The sequence below is a fragment of the Enhydra lutris genome, unplaced genomic scaffold (genome assembly GCF_002288905.1).
Source record: "Enhydra lutris kenyoni isolate GAN:26980312 unplaced genomic scaffold, ASM228890v2 scaffoldscaffold5, whole genome shotgun sequence".
NCBI lineage: Eukaryota > Metazoa > Chordata > Mammalia > Carnivora > Mustelidae > Enhydra > Enhydra lutris.
In genome coordinates, this window is record NW_019154089.1 from 36,197,649 (window position 1) to 36,220,023 (window position 22,375).

The 22,375-nt window shown below is 40.0% G+C and overlaps 1 protein-coding gene across 1 annotated transcript; it reads right to left on the reverse strand.

Annotated features, from left to right (window-relative positions):
• Positions 1 to 962: 962 nt before the first annotated feature.
• LOC111140761 (zinc finger protein 300-like) lies at positions 963 to 21,633 on the reverse strand. The gene is made up of 4 exons (XM_022492955.1): positions 21,595 to 21,633; positions 4,999 to 5,125; positions 4,613 to 4,708; positions 963 to 1,858 (listed from the first exon to the last, which is right to left on the reverse strand). Exons 1-4 carry the CDS (start codon positions 21,631 to 21,633, stop codon positions 963 to 965), a joined length of 1,158 nt encoding a protein of 385 aa, XP_022348663.1.
• Positions 21,634 to 22,375: the final 742 nt, after the last annotated feature.

Sequence of the window (22,375 nt, forward strand, 5' to 3'; positions counted from 1 at the left end):
CCCTATCTCCAAATAGAGTTGCACCCTGATACTGAGCATTAGGTCTTTAATTAGGGAAGACAATAACAGTATGTAAGAAGAGGGTAATTTAGTCACTGAAAACAATTATTTAAACCAGAGTGAATGTTGTAAGAAGATGTGGCTATTTTCTTCCACTCATTCTCGTATACCTATATCATATGTATGTACGAACAATAATAATACATTGTCATATTCTTTCATTGATCAAAAATCAGAAGTAAAATATATGTGTGTATATATACACATACAAATATATGTGTATATATACACACATACAAATATATGTGTATATATACACACATACAAATATATGTGTATATATACACACATACATATATACATACATATATATGTGTGTATATATATACACACACATATGTATAGCAATCAACAGAAAGAAGTTTTTATTTTAGACTTCTGAAATTTTTTAATTGAAGTATGGTTGACATATAATATTAGTTTTAAATTCTTGAATGACATATTTTGTGTTAAGTAGAAGAAAATAGTATTATTTAATGTGGAAGACCTTGGTCGATGTCATTGTACTTGCAATACTTACTTTATATTCATATTTATGTTAACTTCACATGTAGAATTCCAATATATGATTTATGTTCTGTGGTGCATAACATATTATAATACAACTAGAACTATAGTGTTTTCATACTTTGCAGATTGTCCGTGTATGCTTTTCTAATTACGTTCTGATTAGTCCACTTACGAATACTCCAACGGTCTTTATAGGCCACAGTGAGCATTTATACTTTAACATGGGTAACATCTGAAACAAAAATAAAGCTGCATGCTTTAAAAATATATTGAATTAATAGGGTTGACTTCTCGATACATATAAGATTTGATTTCTCCTGAGGCTTTTGTTTGAGGATATTCCCATATTAGTTTCTCTTTTAAGGAATTTTTTCTTTATGAGTCCTTTTATGTCAACAGAAGGCTGAGCTATGTCTGAAGGCTTTCCCACATTGATTGCACTCATAGGGCTTTTCTCCTTTGTGAGTTCTGTGATGTATACTGAGGTCAGACTTCTCAGAAAAGGTTTTTTTACACTCATTACATTCATAAGGCTTCTTCCCAGTATGGACTTTCTGATGTCTCATAAGGCAGGACACTTCACTGAAAGCTCTCTCACACCTGGTACACACATAAGGTTTCTCTCTTGTGTGTATTCTCTGATGTACAAAGAGGTGTGACTTCATGCTGAAGGCTCTCCCACATTTATCGCACCCATAGGGTTTCTCTCCAGTATGAGTTCTCTGATGAATGTTGAGGTGTGATTTTTGAAAAAAGGCCTTCCCACACTTATGGCATTCATAGGGTTTCTCCCCAGTGTGGATTCTCTGGTGTTCGATGAGGTGTGATTTATGGGCGAAAGCTTTTCTATGTTCAGTACACCCATAAGGTCTCTCGTGCGTATGGATCCTCAGATGGATAACAAGATTGTATTTCTTGCTGAAGGCCTTCCCACACTCCGTACACACAAAGGGCTTTTCTCCTGTATGAGTTCTCTTATGCATAATGAGGTCTGACTTCTGGAAGAAGACTTTCCCACATTCGCTACATTCCTTCTTTCTTGCATATGTTCTGTTACCATTAAATGAACCCAAATAATTCAAACTCCTGTCACAGGAGTCATATTTTTGGGGTCTTTGTTTGGAAGAAACAAAGTCTATGCTCGGAGGAAATATATTTCTAAGTGCATTATACTTGTTCCCCTTTTTCTCTGTCACAGTTTCCTGGTCGATGAATGCAACATACTTCAAAAGTGTTTCTTGGTTCTCTTGCTGCCTTTCCAAGTGGTCATCAAGATGCCAGACTTCTTCTATAAGGAAGCATAATTAGCTATATGTTTGTGAATATTTCTGCTAATGTATTATGGCTCATAACTTTTCACCCGATTGTGAGAATGAATCTTTACCTTAAGGCTAGTATCCCTAACAAATAGAAATACCAAGTTTAATGGAATCTATACCCTTGAGCTTTGTAAGAAAACCACAACTTAAAAAAAAAAACCACTACATTTGCAGAAACAGAAACAGAGAATATGACCAAAAACACAAATATATCTTGCTATATGCAAATAGGACTTCGCAAACCAGGAAGAGAAATGAAAATGATTACAAGGTGCAATAAAAAGGGGAAAAGGAGGACAGCTCTTATGGGGTCCACAGGAAGAGCCCATCTAGAGAATTACAATGACTGGGTGAAATGGTGATTAGAGGAAGTAAAGGAGACACTGGAGGAGGAACAGAGAGATCTGAGCTGGTGCCTCATCGACTCATTGGATTGCTCCAGTTTAATCCTCACACATCTCTTTGCTTCCAGTGTCTCTGAGCTCTTGTCTATTCATCCATCAACGTGAAGCTGATTTGACAAAGCCATCAAGCCCGCTTGCAAGCAGGAACACCTTTGTAGCCAGTGCTTCGAAAAGCTGTAACAGTAATTCGTTCTTATATGGGTTTGAGGGCCCAGGAACTTGTGTGTCCAGTGAGAGAGAAATAAGCCACAGGATAAGCCAAATACTACCTGCCTCAGGGTTAGATGAACCATCGAATTCTCACTGCTGAGTGTATCATCTTAGTCTAAAATAGTTCACAGACACTGCATTAATCCTGACTTTTCAATACTCTCCCCACCTTCTTCTCTACTTACTATATATGGAAGAGGAATCACAGTTAAGAACACCGGTACTAAAAAAAAAAAAAAAAAAAGAACACAGGTACTGAGTCCAGATTACCAGGGTTTCAATCCTAGCTCCATCACTAATTAGACATGTAACACAGGTCAAGTTCCTTGATGTCTTTGGGAGTCGACTTCCCCTTCTATAGAAAAGGATAACAACAGTACCTACCTCGTAGCAATGTCATGAGAATTAAAGGAGTCAACAGATGTAAGGTACTCAGAATACTGCCTCACACATAATACGTTTTGTTCGTGAGACACCATTATTATGTGTATTATTACTGACAACTATGTGCTTGCCACTTTTGCTTTACATCATGTTTTTCAAATTTCTGGATTCTGTTAATGTGGAGACGCTAAGCAGCAGATTTCTCACTCTGGATCTAAAATCCTATCTGTCTTCACTTTCATCTATTTTGTAAACCTCTGACAGTATGTGACTACTGTTCAACTTATGCTACCTACATCCAGAGCAATAAAGTCATTCCTTGGCTCAGAATTCAAAAATTCTCCGGAACTTCCTAATCCACTTCCTGACATATAAGCTATCAGTCTTTAAAGACAGTGAGTAGATTTCCATTCTTTATCCAGCACTGGTTCCCCAGAGGTTAGACTAGACACCTCTCATAGGAAGATACACAGATGGCGAAAAACACATGAAAATGTGCTCAACATCACTAGTCATTCAGTGCAAATCAAAACCACAAAAAGATACCACTTCATACCCATCAGGACCACTGCTAGAAAAACAAAAAAAAAAATAACAAGTGTTGGTGAGGATGCAGAAAAACTGGAACCTTTGTGCACTGCTGGTAGGAATGTAAAATTGTGTATGGTAGCTGTGGGAAAGGTCACAGCAATTCCTTAAAAATGAAAACACAGAGTTACCACATGGTCCAGCAAATTCACTCCTGGGAGTATACCTAAAAGAATTGAAAACAGGGGCTCAAACAGATATTTGGACATCAATGGTCTTAGAAGCATTATTCACAGTAGCCCTAAGGTGGAAACAACTCAAATGTTCATTGCAAATGAACGGATAAGCAAAATGTGGCATATACACACAAGAGAGTACTATACAGCCCTGAAAATTAATCGAATTCTATCACATGCTACAACATGGATGAACCTCAAAGATAGTATACGAAGTAAAATAAATCAGACATAAAAGGGCAGATACGGTTTGGTTTCGTTTATATGAGGTATCCAGGATAGTCAGATTCCTAGCAAAGCAAATAGAGTAGTGGTTAGCGTAGCCAGCAGGGAGGTAGCATGTGGAGTTGATGGTGATGTTGAAACAGCTTTGGAGGTGGATGGTGGCAATGGTACCACATCAGTGTGAATGTACTTAATGCCACTGAAATGCACACTTAAAAACAGTAAATTCTATGTGATGTTTATTTTGCAAAAAAAAAAAAAAAAAAAAACTCCTCAAAGTCTTAAATGAAGTTGGTAAGAACCACAGGCAGAATATACCTGGAAGGGAAAATGTGGCTCTCTAATAGCCATGCAAAGAGGGCACAAATATAGAAAGCTGATCTGTGGAAATAGCATTCAGGTAAATAAGGAAATTATGCCAACCGTCCCAGCTATTTTCAAAGGTCCAAGGGCTTCAAGAAGAGAGTCCTGAAGCATATTTTTCAAAGATGCCAACCCTTACTGATCAACTGTGATCTTTTTTAAAAAATTCCTTTTAAATTCCAGTAAATATATAGTGTTGTATTAGTTTCAGGTACAACAGAGTGATTTAACAGTTCCGTGTATTACAGTGCTCATCGTGACAAGTATACTCTTAATTTCTTTCCCCTGTTTCACCTAACCTCTGGTAAACATCGGGTCAACTGTGATCTTAATTTCATTCCCTTCCAGCCACAGAGCCCTTTAGCTAACTCACCTGCATGGCTCCAACTTGGGATTTCTCTCTCCATCATCCATGGTTCTTCACCTTGTTCCAACTTGTGGATCACAGATGGCTTTGTGGTTTGATATCCTGTCAATGGGAAATGATATGGGATTTGGACCTAGCTACCTGGGCTTCAGGTCCTTCGAACCCTGAACTTTTTCAGGGACTGCCTGATGAAGGTACCCATTTGTACCTGAAAAAGAGAGGTCTTTAAGCAAACCTGTAGCCATACCTCCCAAAGACAGTCAATCTTAAATCTAATAAGACCCAGAGCCATACTTGTAAAAGTACTTCAAAGGGCTGATTATTTGGAGCAACTGAGAAAGGAAAAGTAGTTAACTAGGCACATGCCATCAACACTGGGAAGTGGTCCTTACCCACTGAGATGAGGTTGATATAGTTCTCTAGCATTACATCCCTGTATAGATCCCTCTGGGGAAGGTCCAGATACTGCCACTCCTCCTGGGTGAAATCCACAGCCACGTCCTTGAATGATACCGGTCCCTGCAACAACACATTCCTATTCCAACTAAAGTCATCAATATTGCACCAAATGGAAAAAAAAAAAAAAAAGCATGGCAACTCGTTTAAAGCATGTTCATTATTTGATAATGTTTGCTGAACTTTAGCCCCATTTCATTTTGGGTGATATTATACTAATTTGGTCTCATTCTGTTTCTCTAGCACTATGCTTTGATGCCCATTTTTCTAGTTTTATGTTTCATTTTGTGGGTAACACAAACATCATATTTGAGATACTTTACACTGTTTGTTCATTATTCATTAGGCCATTCATTCACTAAATCATCAAGCAAACATTTACTGAACACTCCATAAATATCTAGAACAGATTGTCCTAGATACAAGGACCAAATATTGAATCTGATCCAATTGGCATGGCACAGAAAAGATACTCACTTGGTACCAAGTTATACAAAGAGAAGAAGGCACCACATCAAACGCTCTTGATAAGTTGTTTTAACAAAGAAATAAAATATTTTAATTGTCAATGCTTCAAAATAACAATGTACTAAATATTTGTTTTGCTACTTTTCATTTTCCTATACTTGTATGATCAACAGTAAGAGGATTTAATGTTGTAACCAAAATTTTTAAAGGTCATAGAACAACTATAACCATTATTAAAAAAAATCCCAGATTATTAAGATTGCTTTGCATGGTTTTAGCTCACATGGTCATTTTTAGTCTTCCATTACTGTTCCTATATAATGGAAAAAACTAACTCTCTTGGGACTTGGTCATTCTCTGCAGCCTTTGGGTGAAGACAGAGATCTATGAATACAGAGGTAAGGGGAAGGAATGGAGCCATGACAGACCAGGTATGACTTGAAGATCCCAGAATCACTGGGAGCATATTTTTCAAAGCCACACAGGGGTGCCTCAGCTGTTGGGTTGAGGAAGCCACTCTGTGGGAGAATGTCTCCTGGGCCCTCCAGAATTCATTGTGAGAAAAATCACAGATTTGCACTAAGATTTGTCTGCAAGAATATCTGTTGCAGCACTTTTTAACACACTGAAAAGTTGGAACAACCTAAGTAACTGGTAAAACAAACAAATACACACTCCAAAGGTAAAGTAATTTATGGTCATCAAAAATGATGCTGCCAGGGCGCCTGGGTGGCTCAGTGGGTTAAAGCCTCTGCCTTCAGCTCAGGTCATGATCCCAGGGTCCTGGGATCGAGCCCCACATCAGGCTCTCTGCTTGGTGGAGAGCCTGCTTCCCCCCCTCTCTCTCTGCCTGCCTCTCTGCCTACTTGTGATCTCTCTCTCTGTCGAATAAATAAATTTTTTAAAAAATGATGCTGCCAAATATTTAACTGCATGTAATGGTAGTTGGTGCCCATCCTTCTCTGACCATTTATTCAGGCATTCCTGTGGATCCTAACCCGGGCTGTAGGAACACAGACAGGTTGGAGTCTGAAGGTAGAATATACCAGCAACAGGTTCTCAGTGGGGCCCAGGAACTGCGGAAGAGACACCAACAGACCCGGGAAATATAATGTCTACATGGTGAGATTCGTGCAACAGTCTTTCTGGAATTTTTCCCAGGGGAGGTGAGATCCCTGTGTTTTAAGCTAAGGGAGAGTAGAGATCAGTTAAATGCTATGTTTTAGATTGGGAGACATATATAGAGTAGAAGATCTGGAGGAAAATATTTGGGCTTGAATTTACCTGCTGGCTATTTGACCTTGGGCAAGTGAGTCAATGTCACCTCTCCAGGATCAGTAAAATTAGAAATAATATCAGTGTTTTATCAGTGATTAAGGTAAGAATCATTGATTAAGGTAACACAAACATATTTTACAAAACAACCTAATGTTAGTATGTTAGTGTGTGTGTGTGTGTGTGTGTGTGTGTGTGTGTCCATGCTGACTGTTCCCTCTACCCAGCACACTCTTCTCTTTCTTTCTTTTTTTAAAGATTTATTTATCAGAGAGACAGAGAGTCAGGGAGGAAGGAGCAAAGGGAGATGAAGAGAATCTCAAGCACACCCCCCAGCTGAGCATGGAGCCAGACACACGGCTCCATCTCATGACCCTGAGATCATGACCTGAGCAGAAAAAAGAGTCAGATGCTTAACCAGATTGAGTCAACCAGGTACCCCCACTCTTCTATTTCTTCAAGTCTTTGCTCAAAAATCACCAAGGAGGCCTCTGCTGTCTACCTAATTTGAACTTAATTCCCCCCATTTCCCTTACCCTGATCTACTTTGTGTATAAATTCTAATATATCATTTACTATCTAATATACTATATGATTATGCTTATTATTAATTGGCTGTCTCTACTTACTAAAAGTAAAATTTCATAACAGCAGGGATTTTTGTCTACTTCATTCAGTACTGTATATTCAGTACTTTATCCCCAGCACCAGAAACAGTGCCTGGTTCATGGATGCCCAATAAATAGTCATTTTTAAAAATACAGTTATATGTAGTAAATTTCATAAAATAAGCCTTATCACAAGGGTATACATATGCAGTATTTTACAGTATTTTACCTATTTTTTAAATGTGCCTGCTTACTGTAGGATTCCATTTATATGATATTCTACAAAGGCAAAATTAACCTATAGAGATAGAAATTGTAAAACTGGTTGGTTTTTAAGGAGATGGGAGGAAGGGCTGACTAAAAAGCAGCAGAACTTTCTGAGGAATTAAAATGTCCCGTATTTTGATGGGGGTGGTAGTTACACGGGTGCATCAACACACTTTACACTTTTGTTCTCTGTAAATTATATGCAAATCATTCTGTGTAAATTATACCGGACCTAAAAGTACTGGCAAATAAAAATACTAGTCTTGGCTCATGAAACAGATTTCACCACTCATACTCACTAGTGGGTTGCAGCCGATGGTCTGAAAAACTGACTTAGAGGGCTGCTGTAAGGGTTAAAGGTTAGATGCCTTTGGAAAAGCAGGCAGCACTCCACCTAGAACATTTCAGACCTTCAGTAAAGCTTGGTTCTGTTTCTGCACCCGGGAGGGCGCTTCTCACCTTAGTGTCCACTACTAGGCGCGCACTGGCACCGCCGGACGCGCTCCAGGCACGACACCTGCAGCGCTACACCAGCAAGAATTCAGTCCCGGGACCTCGCCCACCCCGGGCTCACAGACCCAGATTGAGAAGGGTCGCTGTAGCTTTTGACACCACCCCGATCCACGCGTACCCCAAAGTCTTGCTGAACCCTATTGTTCTTTCCTATCCTCCACGAGCCCGCACCTCCAGCCCCGACCAAGACCAACCAGACACGGTGCTCAGCGCCTCCGTACTCGCCCCCTCCCCTGGGACACTGCCGTGAGAATCAGGAGGGCACACATGCGCGGAAGAGGGCGCCTCGCGCGGGTCTCAAGGGAGCCGGGTCCTTTCGACTGCGAAATACATCTCCCAGAATGCCTGCGCTGCGGCCTGCACATGCGCAGCGAGAGTCCGGGAGAGCGTGTGGTGTCGCGGCACTTTGCAACTTATGCCCGCACTACGTCCCCTCCGGAGGTCTCCAAGCTCTTGCTCCAAATAGACCCAGATGGAGGGTCTAATGGGCGCACTGAGCTAGGAGTCCAGTGACATCGGCAAGACCTCCAACGTTTCGAGAATTCTACCAGTCGTGAGCACGTTTCTTTAAAAGTTTGAGGACTTAACTCTGGAATTTGAGTTTGAGCCCAAAGCCTTTCAAATTTTTGTGGTCAGCCTTTCTGCTTTCGTGAATGGACCTGTGAGTACAGAGTTTTGACGAAAGGGGAAATACGTCTCAGAGATTTCATTAAAATGCCTGTAAATCAAAGTTAACAATGGCATATTTTCTAAGAACACACACAAATTAATTTTGATTGCACAAATATGAAGACCAATAGCTAACTCGTCTGAGTAACAGTAAAAAGAAAAAACTCAGAGGGGCACCTGGTGGCTCAGTGGGGTAAAGCCTCTGCCTTCGGCTCAGGTCATGATCCCAGGGTCCTGGGATGGAGCCCCACATCGGGCTCTCTGTTCAGCAGGGAGCCGGCTTCCCTTCCACCTCTTTGCCTGCCTCTCTGCCTACTTGTGATCTCTGTCTGTCGAATAAATAAATAAAATCTTAAAAAAAAAAAAAAGAAAGAAAGAAAAAGAAAAACTCGAGAAAACCTAGAAACAGTTTTCCTCTACAGGGCAGTTCGATGTTATGAAGATGCTGTGGCTCCACATTGATCTAGTGCCATGTGAATCAGTGCCCTGATAGGTATCTGTAGTTCTAGAGAAATGTTATTTGGCAAAAAAAAAAATAATTTTTGGATGATCACTCCGTGTTGTGCCAGGTTCCTGACTTAAAAGTTACAACAAAAAGAAATACCTAAATAGCATTTACTTGGAGTAAAGAATATGACTAGCAAAATAAAGATTTGTCCTTGGTTACTGAAAGGTAGCCTCTAGATGCTTGGAATTTCCCTAGTAATGTCCCTCCTGGGCCCTAATCATTCATCCTACCTAGATGATTCATGGTGGGCCCTTGGATAGTTAACAGTAAGAAGATGACTCACGGTAGGGGCTGGCCACTCCACAAAGATGTATGCCTAGAGAGTTGGGGTTTTGAATCACAAGATAGCATTTGGTGGACCTCTCAACCTCTGAGGAGCGAACCAGGGTTGGAGATTGTGTTCAGTTTGAAGGTCAGTGATTCAATCATTCATGCCTAGGTAACAAGACCTCAATAAAAACTCTGGACATTGAGCTCAAGTGAACTTCCCTTGTTGGCAATATTATATATATCGTCATATATTGAGGTGTTCAGAGGGTATGACATCCTGACTCAACACAGAGAGGACAACAGATGTTTCATTTTTGTAACCCTTTCCGACCTCACACTATGAGTTTCTCCCTTTGGCTAGTTCTCCTTCATATCCTAATGCTATAATAGAACTGCAATCATGAGTATAGTGCTTTCCTGAGTTCTGTGAGTCATTGAAGTAAATTATTGAAGTATCATAGGGGTACTGAGAATCCCTGAATTTTTAGCCCACTAGCCAGAGGTGCCCACAGGGTGGTCAGAGAACTCCTGGGCTTCTGGCTGGGGACTGAAGTGAGGGCAGACTTATGGAGGATTGTGCCCTTAACTTGTAAAGTTTGGCCCAGTTCCAGCTAGTTGGTGTCAGAAATCACTGAGACTATGTATTATGCATGATTCTAGGTGCTCTAAATATATTAACTAATTTAATGCTGCCTAACAACTCTATGAAACAGATTCTATTATTAACCCCATTTTAGGCATGAAAGAACTGAGACACACAGATTAATCCACTTATTGGGGTACAGAGCTAGTTAGTGGGAGAGCAAGGCAAAATGGCTGTAGAGCATAGGTTGTCAACTGCCACTCTCTGGCCACATCAACCAGCTGCCTGTTTTTGCACTCTCTGTGACCACAGAATGTTTTTTACATTTGTAAATGACCAGAAAAAAAAATAAAAGAATAGAGGTTTATTTGGGTCTTAGTTTATATAAGTGACTTGTGATGACACAGAAAGGTCTTTTCATTGAAAGAAAAGTTTGATATTACTCAAAGTTTGCCTAGAAATGGAACACAGGGTCAAAGTTTCTGGGTCCCAATTCCACTGAGGGCGTTCCTCACACCAACAATAAGCAATTCTCTGACATCAGCCAGGTGTCCTATGACCTAATTCAATTCTGCCACATCCCCCGGGAGATAGCATCAGATCTCACAGGTTAAGGGTTCAGTCCTACAAGACTGACACCCCTTCCCACTTCAGACCCTAGCCACAAGCAAGCCCAGGTTATTATATGCTTCTGACCCACCAGCTACTGAGTGGAGTTCCCACGCCTCTTTCTTCAACTACAGATGCCAGTCACAAGTCTAGTTGTTACTTGTAGTTCTGACTGACTATAAATCAGAGGTTCCCGCCACCCCTTCCTCGGGTTCAATTAATTTGGTCGAACCACTTAGAACTCAAACATTTTGCTTACTAGATTACTGATTTATTATAAAAATATATGACTCAGGGGTGCCTGGGTGGCTCAGTGGGTTAAGCCTCTGCCTTCGCTCAGGTCATGATTTCAGGGTCCTGGGATCAAGCCCCACATCGGGCTCTTTGCTCAGCGGGGAGCCTGCTTCCCTCTTTCTCTCTCTGCCTGCCTCTCTGCCTGCTTGTGATCTCTGTCTGTCAAGTGAATGGATAAAATCTTTAAAAAAATTAAAAAATATATGACTCAGGAATGCTAAATGGAAGACATATGGAGGGCAGTAATGGGGAGAGGGTGTGGAGCCTCCACGCTCACGGAACAAGCCACTCTCCCCATATCCCCACATGTTCACCAACCTGGAAGCTCTTCAGACCCTGTCCTATTGGGTTTTTATGGGAGTTTCATTACATAGGCATGATTGATTAAGTCATTGGCCATTGGTTTTTGATTCAACTTCCAGCCCCTATCCCATCCCTGAAGATCAGGGAGTGGGACTGAAAGTTTCATCCCTGTGTTCTTGGTTGGTTGCCCTGGCAACCAGCCACAATGTTTAGGTGCTTTCCACAAGTCACATCAGTAATGTAAACCCAGTTACGGTGGAAAAGGGCTATTATGAGTAATAAGACACCAATTTCACCTTTATGGCTCTAAAGCAATTTCAGAAATTGAGGGCAGGAGACCAATAGGATGACAAAATATGCTCCCATTGCTCTTATCATTCGGGAAATTCCAAGTGTTTTGGAAGCTGTGATCCAGGAACCACTGACAATACCAAAGGTATAGAGAAATAGATTTTGGTCATCTGAGTGACCAGGTATGTTTTTCTTATAGATTATAATATCACACAGGGCCATAGGGAGAAGCACCAGTGTTAAGAGGTAGGAGTAAAGGCATAGCCCTTTCTTTTTTTTTTTTTTAAGATATGAATGCTTTTAAAAAATTCTAGTATAGTTAACATATAGTGTTATATTAGTTTCAGGTGTACAATATGTGATTCAACAATTCCATGCATCACTGAGTGCTCATCACAATAAATGCACCATAGACCATAGCCTTTACTGACGTTTTCATAGGAAAGGATAGGCAGAACAGAGCAAACAGTTTAGGATGGCTGGTTTGAATAATTCTGGTGGGCTTTGGAATATTGGGACTGTCCTTAATTTTCTATTACCTGGGCCTGGATTGATTTAGGGCCGGAGAATATTAGCTTGGTGTGTGACTGTTAGATAAAGGAGGTGGTTAAGAGCATGGACTTGGGATTGGCTGGTTTACCTATGAGAGGAGTGCTGTCAGGCAAGTTATCACAGTAGGAATGAACTAGTTCTAGGAGTTTCCCCAGCCAGCAATGACCTCCATCCCAGGAGGTCAAAACATCATAACATAGAGAAAATTAAAAATATGCTTAATATAAAATAGTATCTCAAGGTACATGAACATTATGTGAAATTCTAATTTTAGTGTCTATAAATGAAGTTTTATTGGAACACAGCAGCATTTATTTATTTACTATTGTCTATGGCTGCTGCTACTCTGCAATGGAGGAATTGATTTATGAGAGAGGCCATATGGCCTACAAAACCTCAATTGTTTACTATTCAGCCTTTTATTAAAAAAATTTGTCAGCCTCTGCTCTGTAGTAAATGCCCTTACTCTGTGTGAAATACTGCACTAAAATGAAACTGTAGGGGCGCCTGGGTGGCTCAGTGGGTTGAAGACTCTGCCTTCAGCTCGGGTCGTGATCCCAGGGTCCTGGGATCGAGCCCCGCATCGGTCTCTCTGCTCAGTGAGAAGCCTGCTTCCCCCCCCAGCCCCCGCTCTCTGCCTGCTTCTCTGCCTACTTGTGATCTGTCTGTCAAATGAATAACCAAAATCTTTAAAAATAAATAAATAAATAAATGAAATGAAACTGTAAAATTATGAACATTTAAAAAAATATAAGATTATATGTACTAAATCTTTGGGTGGGGAGACTCTTTAACATGTTACTATAAGGAAAAAAGATTAAAATGGAAAATATTAAAACTTTATGGTAAAGAACAATTATAAAGGTATTTCCACTTCTAGGCAGATGGAGTAGATACAGTTTTCCCTAGTGCTTCCACTAAGGAATAACTCAGAATTCTATACATCTTCTGGGACTGCATTGTTTTCTGTCTTTCTTAGTTTTTTGTTTGTTTGTTTGTTTGTTTGTTTTTAAGATTTTATTTATTTATTTGAGAGAGAGAGCAAATAAGAGAAAGCATGAGAGGGGAGAAAGTCAGAGGGAGAACCAGACTCTCCATGGAGCTGGGAGCTCGATCTGATACTCGATCCTGGGGACTCTGGGATCATGACCTGAGCTGAAGGTAGTTGCTTAACCAACTGAGCCCCCCGAGCGCCCCTGGCTTTCTTAGTTTCTATTAAGAGTCAATTGATAATCTTAGTCTTCAAAAGGAATATGTCTGTTTTCCTCTGACTACTTTTAAGACTTTCAGCTTTTTAAAGAACATCTTCATTGAGATATACTTCACCCACTTAAAGTGTCTAATTTAGTGGCTTTTAGTATAGTCACAGATACATGCAACCATTGCCGCACTCAATTTTAGAACATTGTTATCACATCAGAATGAAACTCCATACTCTTCAGCTTTCACTCCACTATTCACCACATTCCCAGCCCTAAGCAACCAGTAGTCTACTTTCAGTCTCTATAGATGTACCTATTCTATTTATATTTTCATTTAAATGGAATCATATAACATGAACTCTTTTGTGATTGGCTTCTTTCACTTAATGTAATATAGTCAAGGTTCACCCATATGGCAGCATTTATCAGTGCTTCATTATTTTTATGGCTGAGTAATATTCCATTGCATAAGCATGTACCATCTTTTCTTATCCATTTAGCATTGATGGATGTTGGCTTGTCTGTACCTTTTGACTTTTATGATTAGTTATGTAAACGGTGTATACATTTTGGTGTGGACAAACCACTTTCAGTTGTTTTGGTTAGATTCCTGGTGGGGGTTGGGGGGGGCGCCTGGGTGGCTCAGTGGGTTAAGCCTCTGCCTTTAGCTCAGGTCATGATCCCAGGGTCCTGGGATTGAGCCCCTCAGTGGGGAGCCTGCTTCCCCCTCTCTCTCTGCCTGCCTATCTGCCTACTTGTGATCTCTCTCTCTGTCAAATAAATAAATAAATAAAATATTTTTTAAAAATAGATTCCTGGCAGGGGAATTCCTGGGTCCAATAGTAATTCTATGTTTAACCATTTGAGGAACTGCCAACTGGCTGTCCAATTTTACATTCCCACCAGCAGTGTACGAGGGTTCTGATTTCACCACATCGTCATTAACCACTAACATTTGTTATTGTCTGACTTTTTGATGCGAGCCATCCTAGTGGGTGTGAAGTGGTATCTCATTGTGGTTTTGATTTGTATTTCCCTGGTGACTAATAATGTCAAACATTTTTCATGTGTTTGTTGGCTATTTGCATATAGTGTAAGGGAAGGACTCAGTTTCATTCTTTGTCATGTGCTTAGCAGATTTTCCCAGGACCATTCGTTGAAAGAACAGTCCTTTCCTCGTTGAATCATCTTGTCACCCATGTCAAACACCACTTGAATATAGGTGCATGGGTTTATTTCTGGACTCTCCATTCTATTCTCTTGATCTGTGTGTTTACCCATATGCTAGTACCACATTACTTTTATTACCATGATTTTGTAATAACTTTTGAAATGAGGAAGTGTGAGCCCTCCAACTTAGTTTTTTCTCAAGGTTGTTTTAGCTATTCTGGGTCTCTTGTAATTCCACATGCATTTAAGGATCATCTTTTCCATTTCTGTGAAAGAAGCCACTGAATTTTGATAGGAATTCCATTGAATCTGTAGATGCCTTTGGGGAATATTGCATCTTAAAAATATCAAGTTTTCCAATCAATGATTGCATACTGCCTTTACTTTTCCTTAGGTCTTTAATTTTTTTTCCCCAGGAATGTTTTTGTAGTTTTCAATGTAAAAGTGTTGTAGTTGTTTGGCTTAACTTATTCCTTGGTATTGTATTCCTTTGGAAACTATTATAAATACAGTTGTTAACTTAATGCCCTTTTTGAATTGTTCATTGATATCGTATAGAAATACCACTTACTTTCTATGCTGATCTTGTTGTGTCCTACAACTTCAATGAATTCCTTTAATAGCTTTTAATAGTTTGTATGTGAAGCAGGAGGAGGATTTTTTTTTTTTTAACTAAGATTGTGTTACCTGTGAATAGATACAGTTTTGCATCTCTCTTTCTAATTTGGATGCCCTTCTTTTCTTTTCCTTGGCTAATTTCTCTGGCTGGAATTTCAACACAGTGTTGAATAAAGGCCTGAAAGAAAACATCCTTGTTCTGTGCTTGATCTTAGAGGAAAAACTTTTAGTCTTTTACGATGAATATGATGTTATTTGTGAGTTATTCATAAGTGGTCTTTATCATGTTTAGCAAGTTTCTTTCTGCTCCTAGTTTGTTGTGTTTTCATCATGAAAGGGTGCTGGACTTTGTAAAATACTATTTCTGCATTAATTGAGATGACCAGATGATCATGATTTCATCCCCCTTGGTTCTTAATGTACATTGATAGATTTTTAAATGATGAATGACTCTTTTATTTCTAGGATAAATCCCACTTTGTTTAAGGTGTATAATCCTTTTAATATGTTGTATTTGGTTTGATGACATTTTGTTGAGGATTTTCTCGTATATATTCATAAGAGATGTGGGTTTGTAGTTTTCTTGTGATGTCTTTGTATGACTATCACTTCACACCCACTAAGATGGATAGCATCAAAAAGTCAGATAATCTTGGAAGGTCTGAGAATAATTTTCATTAATTCTTTATGTGTTTTGTAGAATTTGCCAGTTAAGCCATCTAGTTCGGAACTTTTCTCTTTTTTTGCTTACTGATTCAGTCTATTTGTTGTAAGTCTGCTATAGGACTGTTCTATTTCTTTTTGAATCCATTTCAGTAGTCTGTGTGCTTCTAGGAATTTGTCTTTTTTCCAGGTTATCTAATTTGTTGGTATGGAGTTGTTCATAGTATCTTTATAATCTTACTCATCTACAGTTCTGTATTAATGTTGCCACCATCATACAGTTAACCTTTGAACAACTTGGGGTTTAGGGGCAATTACCCACCCCCCATGCAGTTGGAAATCCATGTATCACTTTTCACTCCTTCAATATGTAAATAATAGCCTACTGTTAACTAGAAGCCTTACCAATAACAGTTGATTAACACATATTTTGTATGTTGCATGTGTTATATACTGTATACTAGAGAATATACTGTATTCTAGCTAGAGAAAAGAAAGTGTTACTAAGAAAATCATAATAAAAATACATTTACAGTAGCATACTGTATTTACTGAAAAAAAACCTTCATGTAAGTGGACCCATGCAGTTCAAACCCATGTTGTTCAATGGTCAACTGTGTATGATTTTAGTAATTTGGGTCTTTGTTTCTTAGTCTAGTTAGAGTTGTGTGAATGTTGTTGATCTTTCAAAGAACCAACTTTTGGTTTTGTTGATGATTTCCATTGTTTTTGTTCTCTATTTTGTTATTTCCACTCAAATCTTTATTATCTCCTTCCTTCTGCTAGCTCAGGGTTTAGTTTTCATGTCTTTCTAGTTACTTAAGTTGTAAAGTGAGGTAATTGCTTGCAGTATTGCTTCTCTCTCTCTCTCTTTTTTTTTTAAAGATTTTATTTATTTATTTGACAGACAGAGATCACAAGTAGACAGAGAGGCAAGCAGAGAGAGAGAGGGAAGCAGGCTCCCTGCTGAGCAGAGAGCCCGATGCGGGACTCGATCCCAGGACCCTGAGATCATGACCTGAGCCGAAGGCAGCAGCTTAACCCGCTGAGCCACCCAGGCGCCCGTCTCTCTCTCTCTTTTTTTAATGGAGGCATTTACAACTCCAAACTTGGCATCCATACACTGCCTTTGCTGTATCCCATAAGTTTGGCATGGTGTGTTTATTTCATTTGTCTCCAAGTATTTTTATTATTTTTTATTATTTTTTATTTATTTTTTTTTAAAGATTTTATTTATTTATTTGACAGACAGAGATCACAAGTAGGCAGAGAGGCAGACAGATAGAGAGAGAGGTGGAAGCAGGCTCCCTGCAGAGCACAGAGCCCGATGTGGGGCTCGATCCCAGGACACCGGGACCATGACCTGAGCCGAAGGCAGAGGCCCTAACCCACTGAGCCACCCAGGTGCCCCATGTCTCCAAGTATTTTTAAATTTACCTTGTGATTTCTTAGTTTACCCATTGCTTGTTTAAGAGCGTCCTGTTTAGTGTCTACATATTTGTCGACTTTCCAGCTTTTCTTCTCATAAATTTCCAATTTCATTCCCTTGGGGTTGGAGAACATAATATATATGATGTCAGTGTTTTATTTTTTTTCAAAAGATTTTATTTATTTATTTGACAGACAGAGATCACAAGTAGGCAGAGAGACAGGCAGAGAGGGAGGAGGAAGCAGGCTCACCACTGAGCAGAGAACCCGATGCGGGGCTCGATCTCAGGACCCTGGGATCATGACCTGAGCTGAAGGCAGAAGCTTAACCCACTGAGCCACCCAGGGGCCCCAATGTCAGTGTTTTAAAATGTACTGATACTTGTTTTGTAGCCTAAAATATGGTACATCCTGAAGTATGTTCCATGTGAACTTGAAAAAATTGGTATTCTGCTATTGTTGGCTATAGTGTCCTATATGTCACTTAGGGCTAGTTTAAGTTTTAATCAAGTTCTTTATTTCCTTACTGATTTTATGTCTCTATGTTCAATCCATTATGCAAAGTGGGATGCTGAAGTCTCCCACTGTTATAGAACTGTGCATTTCTCCCTTTAATAATGTCATTATTTGCCTCAATATTTTTGGTCTTTCTTTTTTAGCACATAAAGATTTATAATTGTTAATCTTCTTGATAGATTGACCCTTTTGTCAATATATAAAGACCTTTTGTCTCTTGTAACAACTTCTGACCTTATGTTAGTTTTGTCTACAATAATATCATAAAGATGAAAGGGGAGGGCAGAGTTGTAAAGGGTCAGTGCTTTGTGTGCTGTTAAAATTACGTTGGTAATGATTCAAAGTAGTTTGTTATACATTTAGGATGTTAATTATAACCATAATAATTACTAAATACTAAATAAGACATATTCAAAGAAAAAATAAGCAGGGAATAAAAATAGTATACAGTAAAAAAAATAAAAAGAAGGCAGTATTGAGGGAATTGAGGCACAAATATAGTAAGACACATAGAAACAAATAGCAAAATGACATAAATTCTTAATAGTAGTCACTTTAATGTAAATAGATTAAATTAATGGATGGGGGAAAAAATGCTCCAGCCATATGTTATCTCCAACTATATGCTGTCTCAGCACATAAGATGTTTTCATTTTCTTTGATAAATTTATAGAGTGAATTGAACTGGCCTAGATTTACATTTGCAGTGTCTGCTGAACATTTTTTATAGATGAGCAAAGCCTAGCTTACAATTGGACAAGATACCAACAATTTTATATTGTCTTTAGTTTCATGAAAATCTTTTTAAAATGAAGATGATAGTTTGACCTCCACTTTTCAGTCCAAGAGTGAAGAGCTAGGGGATTTTTTTTCTTGTCCTGATTTGATGTATCATCTGACATACTGTTGAAAGCAGGATTGGCTCTACACTGTAAGGGGCCAACACATCTGTTACCAAAATTTCTCCTTTTGTGTGTCCACAGGCCATTCTAGCTGCAACATTTGAGTTTGGAAATGTAATGTTATTCAGTTTTATATATCAGTGAATAAAACTATACAATAATACATGTTTATGCTGTCTAATATAATTGGGCAATCACTATTTTCAACTCATTATCTATGTCTTTTGGGGAGACAAAAACCTTTTTATTTATTTAGAAGTAATTGCCTGTCATCCTAGATTTGTTTTAGTGTTATATGTGCTTTCACTGCCCCTTCACCACTATGTCCAAGCCTGAATTCTCTTTTACATATTAGGCAATTTGCTGTTTATTTACCTCTGTAATCCAGGTGTCGATGTATCTTTATATCTGTCATTAAAATAAGAGGCTTTTTTTGGTGATGTATGGGTCATGCTGTCATTGGTACTGTAATTCTCATTTTCATTTCTGAACTCTTAGAAAACACGATCACAACATTTACAATATTAAGAACTAAACTAGAGCTATGTCCGTACAAAGCACAACAGTTAATCCACAAAGCCAAAGACTGTAAATGCTTATGAGTGCCATGCATTTAAGTTACATACTTAAAACGCATCACTCCTGAGTGATGCAACGATGGATAGGTAATTCATTACTGCAAACCACAGTCATGGTTGCCAACATTAGAAACCGGCCGGGGTGGGGGGCGGGGGGGGGGGGGGCTACAGCGACTAAGAAAGGCCCAAAATCTGTGCCTTATCCACTTGAGTTTAAAAACAGTGTTGCTCACCGCCTTACTTTTTGATTCACTTTACAGGTTTCACACTTTGCCTCAACTTTTCCCACCGATCTCCTCAAACCTGGACCTTTTCAGTACAGACGAAGGATTTCCTGGGACATTCCAGACAAACCTGGACGGTCAGTCACCCTTCCCCCGTCTCTCTCTCCCACTCGTTTCAGTTTTCTTTTTCAGTGTCCCCCTTACCTTCATTATCTCCTAGTCTCAGACCTTGGTCTCTTACTCTCATTCCCCCTCTCTCTCCTCTTTTGTCCCTTAGTCTCCCTCCATTCTGTTTCTCAGATTCTCCATTATTTTGTGACTCAGTCTCCTCTTTCCTGTATCAATTTTCCTTTTTTCATCAGTCGGTCCCTGCAACATATTACTGTGGTTGTAATTTCCCTTAGGCGGATTCCTTCTTATTGTTTTTAGCATAATTAGCGGTTTATAACACCCCTTCGCTCCCTGGAACATCAGTTGTGCCCCCTCGGTCCCACAGTGGAATCATCCGGTGTAGGGCTGAACCATTATCAGTACTTTTAAGTAGAATCGCCTCCAGTGGATTGTACCATTCCAAATTCCTCTTTCCCAGTAAAGGACTGTACTACTGCTACTTCTTCCCCAATCCTCCTGTTAAAGCTCTCATTGGTTTGTGTAATACTTTCCGTCATCTTGCCTCCTCCCCTCGCTGCCACGGTGGCACAGTCCAAACTCAGGTTAAGAATAAACCGAATTCCGGGGCACCTGGGTGGCTCAGTGGGTTAAAGCCTCTGCCTTCCGCTCAGGTCTTGGTCCCAGTGTCCTGGGATCGAGCCCCACACCGGGCTCTCTGCTCTGCAGGGAGCCTGCTTCCACCTCTCTCTCTATCTGTCTGCCTCTCTGCCTACTTGTGATCTCTGTCTGTCAAATAAATAATAAATAAAATCTTTAAAAAAAAAAAAGAATAAACCGAATTCCTCCTCGTGTACGGACCCTACAGGACTCTCAATATGGCGACTCCCACTAGGAGACACAGCGCGTGGGAGTCGCCATCTTGCTTCCTGAACAAAGCCACCGAGGACGCCAAGTGGGCAAAATCGCTCTACTGGACTCGGCGCATGCTCGGGATCCCGTGCCGCCCTCTCCCAGACAGGAAGCGGGAGAGTTCTTCGATCCATGTTAATCTGTGACAGCTGTCGGGGGTTATGCTGGGACTGACGTTTCGGGACCTGATAATCGAGCTGGGGGTCAGAAGGGGGATTTATGGATTAAGTCATTAGGAAGTCGGGGTTGGGCGGGGGTCTGTGAGGGTCTGTAATTGGAGGTCTATGCAGACTGATGTGAAGTCTGTGGGGTGAATGTTGGGTACGTACAAGGGGTCAGTAATAGGGAGAGCAGTATGATCTGTGGGTCGGGGATGCAGGTGTTGGAGTATCCCGTGTGCCAGTGATTTGTGGACCTGTATGGCCAGTCTTGTGATCGGGGTTCCGTGGAGGTGCTCTTTGGGATTTGTGATTTCTGCACCTGGTGATTCAGTGATTTGTTGGGAGTCGATAATGCAGCCAGAGACTGGTAAGGGTCAGCTCTAGTTTAGTAGGAAACACCTCACTTTACAATTTCTGCAGGTCAGAGGCCGCCCCCACGTTGAAGCACCTCCTCAGATGTTTTCTCAAACCTCCATCTCCCTCCATCACTCACGTCCTTATAGAAGAAAACATTCTTTAGATATAAGACCAAACAAATCTAAAGGATTAACCTTATTATTGTCAATTCCCTCGGAACACCCTGTAGTTGATTAAGTTGGGTTTATGGCTCTAGCACCTAGCTGGGAACCGGTACACCATGGAGAAAACGGCGGGGCGGGGCGGGGGAGGGGAGCTTCTGGTAAGACAGCGTTAGAACTTCTTATAGGACTTATCCTTGTGTTAGGTGATTTTGAGGAGGGCCTAAGGGGGTGGACCTTGCTCTGAATTAGATATTGAGAGAAGTGGGGTAATTCAGTGATGGGGGATTTCAAATATCTAGGGTGAGGAGACTATCCTGACGGTAAAGCTGTAATAGGTGAGGAAGTCGTAGTCACTCATATTAACTCGGAGAGGGGTTGTTCTGTGTATTGGACAATGTTGATGCTTCGTCTGTCTGTGTTCAGACATGATTTCAGGGAGGTCTTGTTTTTGTCTTATTCTATCACGGTCACAGAGTGACCTTGTCTGATGTTCTGTGTAATTAACTTAAAGAGGAAAATTTGAGGGTCAGGCCAGCTCTGAAATGTGAGGGCTGCTTTTTTTCTTCCTCTTTTCTTATATGAGGTGTAATTTCAGTCCCGTGTCTTCCTGTTTATTGAAAGTGTTCTGCAGACATTTATTAAACCCCTGCTTTTTACTTGTTTCAGAGCTTGGTGTCCAAAGAGGAGTATGACTATTGGATTGTTTCCTTCCAGGTTTATTTTGACACAGCCTGGGATAACCCCATAGGAAACGGTCTGCCTTTCATGGGAGTACTCACTTCCTGTGAATGAGTTCAGCCTTCTCTGCATGACCCATTCTGGGACTGAGAAGAATTTACCAGGTAAGTATCTTTCTGCATTGTCGTATATTCCTGTTCATCTATGGTTCTGTGACACTATTTTCTTACATAGATGACTGCACTGTTGAATATCAGCAATACAAACTTAAACAAAAACATGTTAAAATCAACAAAGTCAACAGTTTTAATCTATGAATATTGACTTAGCAAGAGAATTTGCTAGATTAGGGGAAAATGTAAAAGAGCTCTTAGGATTTTGCCAGCTGCTTGTGTCTAGGGAATATGGTTCTCAGTTTTCTA

Excerpts from the sequence above, each read along its gene's own strand:
- LOC111140761 (XM_022492955.1), bottom strand. The coding sequence starts at position 21,633 with ATGAGTGACTACGACTTCCTCACCTATTACAGCTTTACC. Across the intron at positions 4,709-4,998 it reads TATCAACCTCATCTCAGTGG|GATATCAAACCACAAAGCCA; the intron begins GTAAGGACCACT and ends TCCCATTGACAG. Across the intron at positions 1,859-4,612 it reads CCCAAGTTGGAGCCATGCAG|AAGAAGTCTGGCATCTTGAT; the intron begins GTGAGTTAGCTA and ends GCTTCCTTATAG.